At 36.2% G+C, this 16,518-nt stretch overlaps 2 protein-coding genes across 15 annotated transcripts in view; one reads left to right on the top strand and one right to left on the bottom strand.

The window, feature by feature from the left end:
• The window catches only part of dock7 (dedicator of cytokinesis 7), a 58,156-nt gene that overhangs the window by 28,961 nt on the left and 12,677 nt on the right, over positions 1 to 16,518 (bottom strand). For 9 of the 14 annotated variants that reach the window (XM_051113291.1, XM_051113294.1, XM_051113292.1 and 6 more), the window contains exons 15-23: positions 7,060 to 7,177; positions 6,889 to 6,959; positions 6,614 to 6,752; positions 5,218 to 5,319; positions 4,854 to 4,940; positions 4,535 to 4,766; positions 2,064 to 2,228; positions 1,776 to 1,945; positions 202 to 294 (exon numbers count right to left, since the gene is read on the bottom strand). In XM_051113291.1, coding sequence (XP_050969248.1) covers positions 202 to 294; positions 1,776 to 1,945; positions 2,064 to 2,228; positions 4,535 to 4,766; positions 4,854 to 4,940; positions 5,218 to 5,319; positions 6,614 to 6,752; positions 6,889 to 6,959; positions 7,060 to 7,177 — 1,177 coding nt within the window. The remainder of the gene's footprint in view (positions 1 to 201; positions 295 to 1,775; positions 1,946 to 2,063; positions 2,229 to 4,534; positions 4,767 to 4,853; positions 4,941 to 5,217; positions 5,320 to 6,613; positions 6,753 to 6,888; positions 6,960 to 7,059; positions 7,178 to 16,518) is intronic. The other 5 variants (XM_051113300.1, XM_051113301.1, XM_051113302.1 and 2 more) reach the window with 1 other exon arrangement.
• angptl3 (angiopoietin-like 3) lies at positions 10,611 to 15,586 on the top strand. The gene is made up of 7 exons (XM_051113307.1): positions 10,611 to 11,257; positions 11,490 to 11,600; positions 12,303 to 12,420; positions 12,502 to 12,615; positions 12,814 to 12,909; positions 14,008 to 14,280; positions 14,354 to 15,586. The coding sequence occupies exons 1-7, from the start codon at positions 10,745 to 10,747 to the stop codon at positions 14,527 to 14,529; spliced, it is 1,401 nt and encodes a 466-aa protein (XP_050969264.1). The 5' UTR covers positions 10,611 to 10,744; the 3' UTR covers positions 14,530 to 15,586.

Here is a 16,518-nt window from a genome sequence, read left to right as displayed (position 1 = left end):
TTTTTGAGTGAAATGTTGAAATGGCTGTTTAGAAAGAATGAATGGGGGTGAGGAAATAAAAAAAAAAGAAAAAGGAAAATGCAAATGTAAGACGAGTGTGCCATGGAGTTGTTAGATATTGCTGTTTCAGTGCTACTTGGAACGGCTGTGTGAAATGGGGGATTCTGCTTTGTATTTGGGGGTTGGGATAGTCAGAATGACCTGCTTCGCATCGGATGATGAGCCAGGGCTGGTCCCCCAGGGGGCGCTTTTGCACCCCATAGTATGTACCCAGGAGTTGGAGCGATCTAAGCCCTGCAAGCCAAGGGTGGCATCAAATGGATCACGGGCAGATGCAAGCAAGCCAGGGAACAGTGAGAGGTCAAAAGTTACAGGAGATAAAGTGAGCAAGGGAGCAAGTTAGTTCATATTATTTTTTTCATATTTGAACATCAACAAGTTAGAGTATCAAGCATCAAACAAAGGCTTAGAGGCACAGAGAATGCATGATTATGAAATCAGGCTGATTCATTCGTTGCAACAAGGGAAGAAAGGATCACTGGTTAGTATCAATAATTCTTAGGTGTGCCTCAAATAAAACATCTTTAAACATCTTCAGAGCATTTGGTCCATTATAGAAGTCATGCACACCAACTTTCAAAAGTTTGGGGTCAACAGTATTTCTCTTGAATTAATACTTTTAGTTATTTTATAACTAGTTATTTTATATTTTAATAATATTTTGCAACACTGTTTTGGTCAAACAAATGTAGCCTTAGAAAGCAGAAGAGACTTTTCAAAAACAAATCTTACTGACCCCAAACATTTGTAGTAGTGTATGTAGTGATTTTTCTGAAATCATCATTAAACATTCATCAGATTTGCAATGTAATTTGGAGCAGTTTGAAATAAACTACAATTCTAAACATTTGATTTCCTCTTTAATTGCAGATACGTAAAGGGATAGTTCATCCAAAAATGAAAATTCTGTCATTAAAGGAGAACTGCAATTCCAGAACAACAATTTACAAATAATTTACTCACCCCCTTGCCATCCAAGATGTTCATGTCTTTCTTTCTTCAGTCGTAAAGAAATTATGTTTTTTGAGGAAAACATTTCAGCATTTTTCTCCATAAAATAGACTGATATGGTGCCCCGATTTTGAATTTCCTCAAAAAACATACTTTTTTTTACGACTGAAGAAAGCAAGCCATTAACATCTTGGATGACAATGGGGTAAGTACATTATCTGTAAATTTTTGTTCTGGAAGTGAACTACTCCTTCAATCAAATACTTCATTTATTTATTACGAAATAATTAATCACTTATTTTGCCTGTTTTACCTAAATCCTTGTATTAACTGAGCACTACAACAAATAAATAACTGAGCTATCAGCTACACATTCAAAGGCAAACCTTTGAATGGATTTTAGCCACTAATCTCAACCACACATGCATTGTGTTATAGTTCATTGTTGTTTTTCCTTTTGCAGGTTGTGTGCCATGGGTTAAGTACATAAAATGTTCCAGCTAAAGTTTGCCTTGCTGGTGAGCTATAGGTTGATCTGTAACAGAGAAATGCTGATGAGCTAAATCAGCAATCTACAGCAGAAAGTCAATGACCTATAAAAGCACTCATAATAATGAATACAATTAGTCACATCCTACTAGAGCAGTCAAAACATGTCTTAACAGCACTAATAAAATACATTTTAATGTGTATATAAACTACGACGATGCATCTTATTAGAAAAGAATAATAGCCAACAGAGCTGCTGAAATGTGTCTACCTACCTTGCTGCCAATGATGGAGCGTACTTCATCATCTGGGGAAGTGGGAGTGCCAGAGATGTCTGGGTTGCTGTTGCTAAGGCTACGAGAACGGTTGAGGTTGAGGCTTGCAGGTCTGACCGCAGAACGGGCCATGGTGGCATAATGCACTGAACCGCCCAGTCCTCCTGGGCCTTTTATGCAGAACAAAATAAATACAAAATAAAATGCATTTGGAGAGAAAACTTAATCTTAAACTTTCCAAAAGCCACAGATTTAGAAATAAATCAAAAGATCAAGCTAAAACCTGACCTGGAGAGGGGGAGTTGGGATCCATGTTGGGCAGGCGGAAGACATAGTGGATATATGAGGAGAGAAGGCTGTTTCGCCCATGCATATCTTGACTAGTGTCCAAGTACTTATGTAGACGGTTCACTATAGACGCCATCACTTCAAAAGAAGCCTGACCAAGATTCACTACAGTAAAGGAAAATTAAAACACAAGATCTTTAGGAAACAGCCAAAGTCAGGAAACTAACAACTATTTTTGCATTTCTCCCAATCAAGCTATATACTATTTTCTTTCCTTTTTTTATGGAAAGTTGCATTTAAATAAAGAGAAAAAGACAAAACAGAGGTGAAAATTACAAAAACAAAACTAATGTTGAACAGCCCACCATTTATACAATTTTCTTAGCACATTTTGAGCATTGAAAAGACCAATTTAGAAAATAAAAAAAGTTATACCACCAACATTTGATCTGACTTACAAACTAATCCTTCAGTCCGATTTGCGAGCTGGTTAAACTGGTCGAAAACGACTAAATTAAAGACTGATTTGTTTGTGAATTTGTGGTTTGAAGTAAATGTTAACAGTTTTAATTTGTGATTAAACTACCATTTTAATAATAAATTATTTAAAGTGAGTTCATGCAAAAATGAAAATTCTGTTAGCATTTTTTTACCCCCATGTTGTTTCAAAACCGTATGCATTTCTTTTTTTCTATGAATCACAAAATCAATTTTAAAGGGAACCCTGGGTATTAAGACTTGTATAGCTTAAAGGAGAAGACCATTTCCAAAGCAAAGATTCACATATAATATACTCACCCCCTTGTCATCCAAGATGCTCATGTCTTTCTTTCTTCAGTCATAAAGAAATTATGTTTTTTAAGGAAAACATTTCAGCATTTTCTCCATATTATGGACTGATAAGGTGCCCCGGTTTTAAATTTCCAAAATGCATTTTAAATGTGGCTTCCAGCGAACCCAAATGTGGTTGTACCAGCAAGAAAGAAGGGTCTTATCTAGCGTAACGATCGGTTATTTTCATAAAAATAACACAATTTATATACTTTTTAATGTCAAATGCTCATCTTGTCTTATTCTGCCTGGACTGTTTTTGTTCTGGTTCATGACAGTTAGGGTATGTCGAAAAACTCCCATCTCATGTTCTCCCTCAACTTCAAAATCGTCTTATATCACTGTTTTACCTTTTTTTTGTTAAGGGTGTTTGATCTTCTTTGCATGTTCACTTTGCAAAGTCTGTGTCGGTATTTCTGCAGCAATGTAGGATGATTTTGAAATGATTTTTGAAGTTGAGGGAGAAAATACGATTGGAGTTTTTCAACATACCCTAACCATCTTGAGGCAAAATACAGAGAGTTCAGGCAGAGCAAGACAAGACGAGCGTCTGAGATTAAAAAGTATTTAAATTATATTTTTTAATGAAAATAACTGATCGTTTCGCTAGATAAGGCCGTTCTTCTTTGGCTGGGATCGTTTACAACTGCATTTGGGATCGTTTGAAGCCGCATTTAAACTGCATTTTGGAAGTTCAAAATCGGGGCACCATATCAGTCCATTATATGGAAAAATGTTTTCTTCAAAAAACATAATTTCATTACAACTGAAGAAAGAAAGACATGAACATCTTGGATGACAAGGGGGTGAGTACATTATATATGAATCATTGTTTTGGAAGTGGACTTCTTCTTTAATATAACAAATTATGTCTCTTACTGAAATATGTAGCAGAAAACCCATGAAAGACTCACATTAAAAAATCCACATAGTTTTATACATATTTTGGACTATGGGGGGTACCAATATTTCAACGATGTTAAATGGTTGTACTCTGTGAGCTACTGGTGCTACCTGTTGCTATTTTAACCACACACACAACTCTGTAAATAAAGTACTGATACGATGCCACATTATGCGGCTTTCGGTTGTAATTTTTAGTCGAAGAGCAACAAAAGAAGCAATGCAAGTCTTCACTGCTTTCCTAGTAATAAGAAGAGGAAAAAAGAATGGGAACATGCCTGTGGACCAATAAAACTTCCTAAAAACTACGTCTTTGTTCTTTTCACTTTAGCCCTGATGCCTCTGAGGCTTTTAGTAGACCACAGCTACTGAAAGAGCTTACAAATGGCAGAGACAAGAAACGCTAGATGCCATCCTGGCAGGATGTAAACATGCCGACACTTGTCATGACACCGCAGCCACTAAAGAAGTTTTCCAGCACAGATTTCAAAAGTTGAAGGTACGGCATTTGGTTTAAGCCTACGCTTACATCCATCAGCACCTGTAAACTCTTCAGTAGCTATGGTCATCGTATCAGTATATTATTTTTGAAACAACATCATCGGAGCCCATGAAAAGTCATTCAGTCATACAGTTCTGGAACAACATGAGGGTGAGTAAATGATGACAGAATCTCTTTAAAGTAAAACCTTTCTGTGAGTTTTCTCAGACTACGTTGATTGGAGGAAAGAGGGTACCTATCTGGCCAGCTATGACAGGTGGCCGCACCATCAGCAACACCAGTTTGTCCAGCAGTAGGTGGAGGAAGCGCACCACAGGCTCCAGCTGAGAAGAATTCAAAGCTGCTATACTAGACTTCAGCTCAGTCTCCAGATTATTCTCCATAATGCGCATGTCTCCTATTCTCACAGGGAACATGTGCTCGTCCAGCGCATGCACCAGTGCAAAGAACTTATCTAAAAACTGGTCCTGGGCAGAGGAAAGAAACACATCAGAGAATGCATTGGTTTGAAGTGCGGTATTAATCAGTGCTTTGACAATTTAAATACTAATTACCTGTGTGTGGATGGTGGATACAGCCACAACCTCTACATTAAACACCCCTCTGTGGTTATCCACCCATTTCATTCCAGGAAGAGGAACCTACACACAAATGCATGAATGAAGTATAATTGTTTTGTATTATTACACATTGCTACCCTAAAACACTCTCCCACTCCCACTGTAGTGTATATGAAAAATAACAGCATTACTAACAAAGCATCATAAATGTTCAAGGTTCAAAAAGTTATTTTTGTTTCCTGACAACATCAGTGACCAAAGAGAAAATTCTTATAACAACTAATTTACATAAATGACTGACACATTATACTAAATACTACATATTTAACTATGTGTTGTGTGACAGAAACTGCCTTACATCAGGAGAAAGAACTGAGTAAGACTGAGGTGGTTTCTCCAGAGATACTGGAAGGCAGAAGTGACCTGTTCTCAAGCGTCCATTTTGCAGCATGGGAATCCACTGAGGAAAAATAACAGACATAATATTTACTATTGGTATGAGCCTTCAGGCACATCATGATTAGATTAGATTTTATTTAGAGAGTCTTCATTTAGGAGCCAGCTGCATAAACATTACTATGTTGATGTTAAACATCAATATGTTACGACTGTGTCTTACTAGTTTGACTAACAAGCAGTCAAACTAGACCAATTTATTTTCATATAACTGATTTTAAAAGGTTATAATTTTAAGACTAGTCAACACAACCAGCCACAGTATCAAAATGATTCTCAATGCATCTCAATTTGCATCTTGAATAAAGATGGCTTGCTGCCTAAATCTGTACAAAATCTGAAGAGACTGCCAAAAAATATTAAAAAAGAAAATAGAATTTTTTTTGTGTTTAAGTACACTATTAATCAAAAGTTCTCCTTTTTCTGGTCAACAAGGCTGCAATTATTTGATTGAAAATATGGTAAAAACTGTAATATTGTGAAAATTAACACCTTCATTTCTTCTTTAGTTCTATTTTATTATGTTTTTAAATGTAATTTATTCTTGTGATGGCAACACTGAATTTTTTAGCAGCCATTACTCCACATTTAGCGTCACATCCTTCAGATATTATCTGATATGCTGATTTACACACTTGTGGTTGAGCTGGTTAAGTTCAAACTTCAAAATGACAGCATTTAATTTAACACAACCTGGCTGAACAAGTTATTTATTTATAATAAAATTTTAAATTTTTTCTCCACAAGTTTCCCCATGAGACCTTGCGTCAAAAGTGGGAGGTTCTTCCGGTTCGAAGCAAACAAGCGGAAGGTGACACTCATTCATTCAACAGTTGACAGTAGTGATGGGCAAATTAAGCATCATGAAGCACTGACACTTTCCTCTGACTGTTTCGGGAAAAGATTCAAAGCTTCAAGCGTGTCGAAAACAGCGCGATCTGGTGGTTAGTAAAAAATAAAGCTGCCAAAAGTCTGTGAAAGAAACACCGTCGGACGAAATATTCACCACACATTTCACCGTATCTATATGAGAACCGTAACAACATTTTTCATAAAGGTTTGCAATTTTACAAAGTAAACAATAACCCAAAAAACACATCTCGCTAATTAGCATACAAAATACCATTGGGATACTACTACTGCCGCCTCACCGGAAGATGTACTCACATTCTTTTTTACAGTAGCGCTCCTTGGAAACAGGTGGATATTAATTGTAATTATTTAAAATAACATTATAATAATTTTTTTTATTATGTGCGTGTGTTCGTGTATATGTGTGTGGAAATCCAGCAGTGTACCGTGTATCCAACAGGCGTCTCCAGTGGAGTGTTCTGTTTCTGTTGACAGCTGACATGGTAGAAAGTAAAAAGGATGTGATGATGGTCAGTCAGCGAGGCTGGTAGCTTGATTTTAGCTTCATCATGGAAATCTGGTGATCTGAGGAAACAGCATTTGATATGTTAAAAAGAAAATCAGCAAGAAAATGTGAAAACATCAGTGTCAATAATTCATCTCTTATCCAGGTGATGTCAAGTAAATTAGTTTTCGATAAAAGTTGCAGCCATAAACTCACCGATTATGATAGACTACAGCAGTATATGCTTCTTTTGAATACTCTGCACAACTGGATTTCCCGAAGATTACCTAAAAAAGCAAAGAGTGAAGAACTGTAAGTATATTGTGCTATTATACACGTTTGGTCATATGACAATTGTAAATTGATCAGCATTCTGTCAAAACTTACAGGCATAGCATTGCTAGGATCCTCCCCATTCATGAACTGTACTTTCACTGTAATGTTACGGGCTGAACCTTGACGGTTAGCAAAGTTCAGGCTTTGTGGGTTCACATACAGCAGGTTCCTACACACAGGCACACACACACACGGGTAGACAGAGAAAGAGAAATTGTTTATACATGAAAAGATTGATACTCTTATTCTATTCAATAAAAGAACACTGGAATTGAATTTTATTTTTAAAATACATTTTGAAGTTCCTGTAAGTTAAACAGTAATCTTAATTGTAATCTGTAATCTTAAATTTAAACGTTTTGATAATTTTGTGTAATTAGTTTTAGAAATGTTTTTCGGTTGTCACAGAAAAATTAAACAAATGTCCATGAAAATAAAAACCGAAAAAAAGGGAAAAAAAAAAATCAACAGCCCCTTGTTAAAATTAACAGGAAACAACTTAAAATTTCAAAAATAACATTTAAAACACAAATTTAGTAGCACAAAACAGTAGTTCAAAAGCAATGTCTTGTCACACGTGAAAACATCTTTAACATTAACATTAATCCCCATTGATTTTTTCATTGCATTTTTTTGTTGCACAGCAATTTCCGTTTTGCGGTTACAGTAGCTACAGGAACGGACAGAAATACTGCAGTGACGTGGGACACACTGTCCTGGGAGACCGCACAGATCGCAAAGGTCACAGACTTTCCAAGGGGCACAGATCTCTCATGCACTCTCAATATTACCTCCTCTGATGTGGTGTAAATATTACTTTTATTTCCTACTGTGATCTTTGGTTTGAGTTGAAAAGGAAAAAATTAGAAAGGGAGAAGTGAATAAAGCTTTTCATCAACAGTTTGTTATTCTATGCAAATATTTAAAATGTTTCCATATTAGTTGTATTTGAACATGCACACATTTGGTTTACTATGCTTGTGAGGGCTTATTTAATGCTTTTACTACTGTACAAACCATATATTCTACCGCCCTACACCTAAACCTATCCCTCACAAAAACTTGCATTTTTACAATAATAATAATAAAAAAACTCATTCTGTATGATTTAAAGGAACTCTCCATTTAAAAAAAATAAAATAAATAATAATAATAATAATAATAATAGGCTCATTGTCCAACTCCCCCAGAGTTAAACAGTTGAGTTTTACCGTTTTCGAATCCATTCAGCCGATCTCCGGGTCTGGCGGTAGCACTTTTAGCATAGCTTAGCTATGCACCCATGGCACGGCATCAAAGTTCCTTGATTATTACGCCGAAATTACAGTATAGTTCATAGCCATATCAAACTAGAAAATCACAACTTTTCATTTTTCGTCCGTCTTTGTACACAATGTAACTACAGAAGTGTCAATTTTTAAATAGGAAGAATATCGAAACACTTTGGTCATTTTTGAGCAAGATGCTATCGGTCTAATCAGATTCAATGATCTATGCTAAGCTATGCTAAAAGACCCGGAGATCAGTTGAATGGATTCAAAAATGGTAAAACTCAACTATTTAACTCTAGGGGAGTTGGAAAATGAGCCTATTTTCAAAAAAAGTGGAGTGTTCCTTTAAAAGCATGTTTCCCTATGGGGACCTTAATTAAGGTCCCCACAATGACACGAGTCCCCTTGAGTCAGTGTGCATTCAGGTTAAAGTCCCCACCGGGATAGAAAAACATGTACACGCGCACACACACACACACAAAACATGCAATAAACAAAAATGTGGAGCAATTCCAGTTAAGTTCTATTTAGTTCAGGAAACCCATCAAACAATAATAGGTTACTCATTTTCTATTTGGCGCAGGATGTAAAAAGGGACATTGCAGACACACTGAATGGCCTCTAGGTACTCAATGGGAGTCTGGTTGTGTTTGCTGTGTCCACAAATATGGAATGAGGCCAAACTATCCGCACCTGTCTGAACAGGACCAGTTAATCTGAGCGTGCAACAGTGCAATGATAATACATCACTGTGGAAGCACAGCAGACATAAACCAAGTCAGCTAGCAGGCAAATAAAAATGCAATCAAGTTTGTTTCAATTTTTACTGAACAGCTTACCAAAATAGTTTCATACACACACACACACACACACACACATATATACATATATAAATATAATATGTATGTGTGTCATCATACAAATGCATGTTATTTTTTATTTAGTACTGACCTGAATAAGATATTTCACATAAAAGATCTTTACATATAGTCCACAAGAGAAAATAGTTGAATTTTTAAAAATGACCCTGTTCAAAAGTTTACATACACTTGATTACCTGAACATGAATGCTGTTTTTTCGTTTGTTTGTTTTTAGTGATAGTTTTTTGTGAGTCCCTGAACAGTTTAACTGCACGATCTTTAGAAAATTCCTCCAGTTCCCACAAATTCTTTGGTCTGTCAGCATTTTTGTGTTTTTGAACCCTTTCCAACAATGTATGATTTTAAAATCCATCTATTCATATTCAGGACAACTGAGGGACTCATATGCAACTATCACAGAAGGTTCAAACGCTCACTGATGCTTCAGAAGGAAAAACGATGCATTAAGATCCGATTAAGACTTTTTGAATTTGAAGATCAGGGTAAATTGAACTTATTTTGTCTTCTGGGAAACATGTAAGCATCTTCTGTAGCTTCTGAAGGGCAGTACTAAATTAGAAAAATATGATATTTAGGCCAACTAAGAAAAATGTACACATCTTCATTCTGTTAAAAAGTTTTAACCCCTGGCTCTTAATGCATTGTTTTTCCTTCTGAAGTTGTTAAAGATGGATCACAAAATCATAGTCACTGTTGGAAAGAGTTCAAATTGACAAAAAAGCTGAAAGACCAAAGAATTTGTGGGTCCTGAAGAACAGCGGGCAGTTTAACTATTCAGGACAAACAAGGGACTCATGAACAACTATCATTAACAACAACAACAAAAAAAAACAGATGTGGATCATTCAGGTAACAACACAGTATTAAGAATCATGGTCGGAAGGGTTCAAATACAGATATATATATCCTGCTGCACTCTGTAGGGAGATTAATATGAAGCAGCAGTAAATAAAAAGCTTGTACATATCAGTGCAAATGGCACAAACTCCCCAACTTCAGTCATCACTCATTTCTATTACCATCTAAGCCGAACCGTCTTGAGATTCAGTGACAATTCTGCTTGTACATGCAGACCATCTCAGTGGCATCTGAGAGTGATGCTTCGCTGATTCAGGAGACCATTAAATCAAAGCCAGAACCGTAAATTGCATACTTTTATTATTAATTCCCGTCCAGCGGTACATGCACAGTGCACCAAGTGGCCGTGGTGATGATGTGATCGATCGGCAGGATGATTCATCAGCATCATTCATCTTTGCTTATCAGAGGCAACCAGGGGCCAGGTTATGGATGTGTATGTGTGTGTGTGTGAGTGAGAGATACTGTAAATTTTCTGCACCGAGTAAACTTTCCAGATTGGGAGGAGGACGCTCAAGCACAGCCAGCTTAATAATTACCAAATGCTCCCTCCCCCTCTCAATGTAGCTGTATATATTTTGAGGAATCTCTGCCGTTTTTGGCGTTGCTCTCAGAGTAGGAGATGAGAAGAGAAGCAAGAAAGGGAGGCTCAAACAGACAAGCACAAAGACCTGCACTGGAAACGGACTGACGCAGTAAACAAATCTGCCTTTTAACCATCTGACATGATGTTGATCTTCCTGCTTTTTTGGCTAAGCTTGTCAACAACAAGCGCAGCTCCTAACCTACGGAAAACACCCACAGAGGCACCTATTCTAGTCACCGCACCACCAACTGAAACTAGATCCCGCTTTGCCATGTTAGATGATGTACGACTCCTGGCTAACGGTCTGCTCCAGCTCGGCCAGAGCCTCCGAGAGTTTGTGCACAAGACCAAGTCTCAGATCAATGACATCTTCCAGAAGCTGAACATCTTTGATCGCTCCTTCTATCAGCTCTCGGTGGTCACCAGTGAAATCAAAGAGGAAGAGGAGAAGTTGAAGGAAACAACTATATTTTTGAAGGCTAACAATGAGGAGATCAAAAATATGTCTTTAGAGATCAACTCCAAAATCAACAATATTCTCCAAGAGCGAAGCCAGTTGCACAGTAAGGTTGGTGGGCTGGAGGAAAAGCTGAAGGGTTTGTCTCAGAGCATAATGCCTCTGGAGCAACTTCAAGAGATCAGTGCTTTGAAGGTGGGTCTAGTATGGTCAATTCAGAAATTCTATTGTAAATGATTCAAACTCACATGTGTAGGGCTTCACAATACCAATTTTAATGTCTAAAATTGCATGTAAATCACACCTGATGGTAAGTGCAAAAACAAAATCAATGCATATCAATAAAACTGTTTAGATATCTGTACAGGCATCTGTTCCAGTTAAATCCAGTTATGCATTTACTGCATTAACAACTTGTCTATTGCAGGATGTGATTGAAACACAAGAAAGGACCATTACAGATTTGCTTAAATCTGTTAAAGAGCAACACGAACAACTCGATTACCAGAAGATCAAAATTAAGAGTCTTGAGGATAAGGTATCCATCCCTGTTTCTATAATGTTTTATGTTATTATTACATTTAAGATTATGAATTAGTTTATAATTTAAAGGATTTTTAATTAAAAATCAATTACATTTACAGTACACATCTTATAGAGATGGCACTTGGAGTAATTTCTAGTTAACCATATTTTTTGTATATTTAATTCATTATAAAATGTAGATTGTCAGATGATTAAATCGCAATTAATCGCATCCAAAAAAACTGTTTTGTCTACTGTGTATATTTATTATGTATATATAAATACACACATACAGTATTTATTTAGAAAATATTTACATGTATATACTTATATTCACATAATTAATATTATATATAAAAATATATATTTAGCATATAAACATAACATTTTAAAAAAAATATATACATGTATATGTTTTTATTTATATATACACATAGACACACATACAGTATATTATGTAAACAAACTTATTTTGGATGCGATTAATCCTAAATAATCGTTTGACAGCACTAATTAAATGTTCTTGACTTCTTTATAATTTAACTTGTTTATATAGTAAATAAACAGATTAAAATCTATTTTATTTTAATAATGTCAGCGTCAAGTAATTAGAAATTCTATTGAATATAAAATAAAGAATACTGATTGAATTTAAAATAATTATCAGCGTAACTCCTGATAAATTTGGATTTATTTAAATATTTATTAATTTCAGCTGAACTATGACTCTATTCAAGACACAGTTGAAAAACCTTTGGATTTAAATCCAGAAACGCCTGACCCTTTCCGATACTTAACAATGAACTCCACTAACGGAACTGCTCAAATAAATGGTAAGAATAGCATGAAAGCAATTAGCAATAACTGTTGCTTTAATAAATCCAAAATCATCAACTGCGTGTTTTACTGCATAGACTTTCCAATGGACTGCAGTGATGTGTTCAAAAGAGGCCAGAGGACCAGTGGAATTTACCCAATCAAACCCAATCAATCTGAGCCTTTCTATGTTTACTGTGAGATAAGTGCTGGTAAGAAACCAATAATGTACATCTAATCAGACTTCCTACTGACATTGTGCAAAAGCTGTGACAAGTACACACAAAGGGCAAAAGAAACTTAGGCTATGTTGCTACATTCTCAACCAAGAAGGCTGTGCCTTTATCATCATTCTTATCCAGATGAATGCAAGATTCTTTTTACAGTTTTCTTTTACTCTTTCTTTTAAGATGGTGCAGCCACAGTCATTCAGAGGAGGGAGGATGGTTCTGTTGATTTTGATCAGTCGTGGGAAAAATATGTTTATGGATTTGGCAAACCGGAAAGTAAGTATGCCCTTTTGTGTCATGTCAGATGTTTCCTTCTCTACCACTCCAACTGTGCTTTTTTAAAAAAAAAAAAAAAAAACTATTATGGCCCTTTTTACATAATGTAATATAAGTCTCAGATGTCCCCAGAATAATATCTGTGAAGATTCAGCTCAAAATATGCCACAGATCATTTATTATATCATTTTAAAAATGATTTTGAGTAGAAGGTAAAAACATGCTGTTTTCGTGCATGTCTCTTTAAATGCAAATGAGCTGCTGCTCCCCACCCCCTTTTCCACAATAGGGCTGTGCCTTTACAGCTCATACCTCAGATACTCTGCTAAAAAAAAATCTGTTTGGTTTTGATTATCATGTCTTTTGCGCTGAAATGATGTTTTAAAGCAATATTACTTTAAACTTCCGATATACGCTTTGAACGCAAACATCCAAAACACGCACACAGAAAGTGCCTGTCAAACGCGGCATGCGAGTACTAAACTAAGTTCTTTCATGTCTTATTGAACTTAAACTGTCAAATACACACAAGTTTATGTTAAAAACACACAAGTTTTCATAAAAAAGTCAGTTAGGTAAACAGCTTTGAAAGAAATCCCATGTTTATATTAGATGTGTGTAGCAGAAGCATAATATACAGTAAATAAATCAATAACTTCACTGCTCTCGTCTCCTCTGAGGCTGGGACTCCAAATAGTGTTCTGTGCTCATCCGTGCAGCCAATGATACAACAGTTAGCATGCTTTGCTCAAACTTTTGCCATGGCGTTAGAACTGGTACACCGTTGTTGCTTGCGAAAACACAATGGTGGTACAGTGGGTGGACACTGGTGCAGATTAAGGGGTGGTAATATTACAGTAAAATCCCCTTCCTACGTTTCACATTTTCTAGGTTGGTAGATGCATTTAGGACCTGATTATAGCACTTAAACATGGAAAGTGTCACATTTTCATTATGTCATTTTTAAAAGCTACCATCTAATTTTCTCAGTTCACAGATTTAAAAAAAAAAGAAAACTGCTTTGATCATCTATAAAAAGCTTGTGCCTCTCTGTTAAAATGCGGAGAAGAACTAAATGGAAATATCCTTGTGTTACAGAAGAGTTCTGGCTTGGCTTGGCGAAGATTTATTCCATTGCTCAACAAGGACAATACATTTTACACATTGAACTGGAAGACCTGAAGGAGGAAAAGAGATTCATAGAGTACACATTCACTCTGGAAGGTCCTGCATCTGATTACACTCTTCACGTGGCACCTCTGTCTGGAGATTTGCCTGATGCCATGAGCAACCACACGGGCATGAAGTTCTCAACCAAGGATAGAGACAATGACAATCACGACGAGTCAAACTGCGCCCGCAACTACACAGGTATGAAATTATATTATCATTCATCAATATATAATTGAATATTACTTGAATACTAATTGTTTGCCGGTTTTAGGTGGCTGGTGGTTTGACGCATGTGGGGACACCAACTTAAATGGGAGATACGCCTTGATGAGGTCAAGGGCTCGGCACCAACGCAGGAAAGGAATCTACTGGAGGCCGGCCAAAGGAAGCTCCTACACACTTAAATCCACAAAGATCACCATCAGACCATCAACCCAGGTTCAATAATCCCTGACCCTATCTCTCCATTGAGTAATTCAGAATCAATCAGACAGGTCACGCTGGCAACAGACACTGGCCGACAAAGCTTTTCACTTTCTCTACAGACAGCAGAAACTGAATGATGCAACTGTAACAGGTCATTGACTCTGGTAGAGGTTAAAAACAAAGTCAAAGGGGTATTGCAACATGCATGTGTTAGTTTGAAATCTTCATAGGTCATCAACTTGCAGCTTGCTGATCAAGAAAAGTTAAAAAATGCTAATACTGAACAGGTTCAAACGCCTTCGTTACATGGCGGATCACACCTCTGGAAGAGGACATGGTGCATGTTATTATCAAGAGTCAACAGGAATGAACAATAAGTTTGTAGACTATATTGATATTGTTATTGCATTGTATTCAGCTATAGAGCTTCTCAACATCTTTTCACATACTGTGTTAACTTCACTGTTAAGTTTTTAAGTATTTAATCAATGTATACAAATGTGCAACAGTAGAAAAGCAATGGGTAACACTTTGTAATAACCTTCATTAAATTAAGACTACAATGCTTAACAAATTATTATATTATATTATATACACATATTTGTAATTTTGACATTGAAAATTATTACAAAGTGTTAAATAGTATTACCAAATGTGCTGTTATGGTTGAAGTTGGATGTTTTGCTTGTCTGTTTCTGTTATTGAGTCATATTGACTCTTGGTTATGCTTTGTACATACTCAGCTGTACTGTATATATTTAGTTTACACAATGTTTCTCAATGGTAGTCAGATGCATCATATTTATAGCAACACATTTAGATAAGGCAAAAATAAAAACCAATCTTTCTGTAAATTAGCCACTCACTATGGAAGCCCGTTTCCGCCACTGAATAACAATAAAAAAGGTAACTGACTTTAAACACGTAAAAGTGAGTTATAAAGTCAGAACTGTGAAAAACTGTATAAAGTTGTAAGAAAAAAAGCCAGTCTTTTCCCCTCTCAAAATTGGACTTTATAACTTGCAGTTGCAAGTTTATATCTCACAATTCTGAGAAAAATCAGAATTCTAACTTTAAAGTATGTAACGCAATTCTGAGAAAGAATGTCAGAATTGTGATATGTAAACTTGCAATTGAGGGGGAAAAAATTGCGTGTTTGTATCTCACAATTCTGACTTTATTTCTCGCAATTGTGAGTTTATATCATGCAGTTCTGAGAAAGTCAGAATTGCTAGTTTGTATCTCACGTTGGCGAGAAAAAAAAAAGTCAGAACTGTGTGAAACAAACTCGCAATTACCTTTAGTTATTTATTTAATTTTTTTAATTCCGTAACGGAAACGGGCTTCCATAACTTCCATAACAAAGAAAACTGTACGTAAACAATTTCGCTGCAGTCTTACATAACTGAAATAAACAGTTCAACACTACTTGGTTCACTGGGTAAGAAAAAAAATTAATTTGACCGATAATAAATAAATAATCCAGCAGTAGGATCAAGCTTAACTTGTGCGGAAAATCAATCAATGTTATATGACCTGCATATACGACAGACGTGACAAGTGTGATAAATCCAGAACATGGATGTTGTCGGCAGTAAATTGTGTCCCAATCTGCCCAGTCAGCATCACCCAAATCAAGGCTGACTATGCGGCGTGTCCGGAGGCAGATAAAGTTGGCACAGGCTGAGAACGGACAAACATGCCCTCTGAATGACAGGTTATGTCAACATGCAGAGGATAAGCATCTTTGTCTGGTCAACCTTGACTAAATTAGTACACTTATTAGTACATGGGGTTAGGCCATACAGTAAGTGCCGAGGGGCAACAACATGTAAAAGTGAAGTTTGTATACGATGACCACTTTAAGAAATAATTTTTGTTATTTTCATAACTTTATAATATTATGGTTACCACTGATGTCACGTGGACTATTTTAACAATGTCCTTACTACCTTTTTGGGACTTAAACATGTCAGTAGCATTGTCGTCTATGCAGGGTCAGAAAGCTCT

Source organism: Labeo rohita, chromosome 6 (genome assembly GCF_022985175.1).
Source record: "Labeo rohita strain BAU-BD-2019 chromosome 6, IGBB_LRoh.1.0, whole genome shotgun sequence".
NCBI classification, from domain to species: Eukaryota; Metazoa; Chordata; class Actinopteri; order Cypriniformes; family Cyprinidae; genus Labeo; species Labeo rohita.
Note: the sequence above shows the minus strand (reverse complement) of the source record. Positions and strands in the feature narration are given on the sequence as shown.

What these genes read in the sequence shown, in the direction of transcription:
- angptl3 (XM_051113307.1), top strand. Translation starts at nt 10,745, where the DNA reads ATGATGTTGATCTTCCTGCTTTTTTGGCTAAGCTTGTCAACAACAAGC. An exon ending in AAGAGATCAGTGCTTTGAAG is followed by an intron (nt 11,258 to 11,489) that starts GTGGGTCTAGTA and finishes TGTCTATTGCAG; the next exon opens with GATGTGATTGAAACACAAGA. An exon ending in TTAAGAGTCTTGAGGATAAG is followed by an intron (nt 11,601 to 12,302) that starts GTATCCATCCCT and finishes TATTAATTTCAG; the next exon opens with CTGAACTATGACTCTATTCA.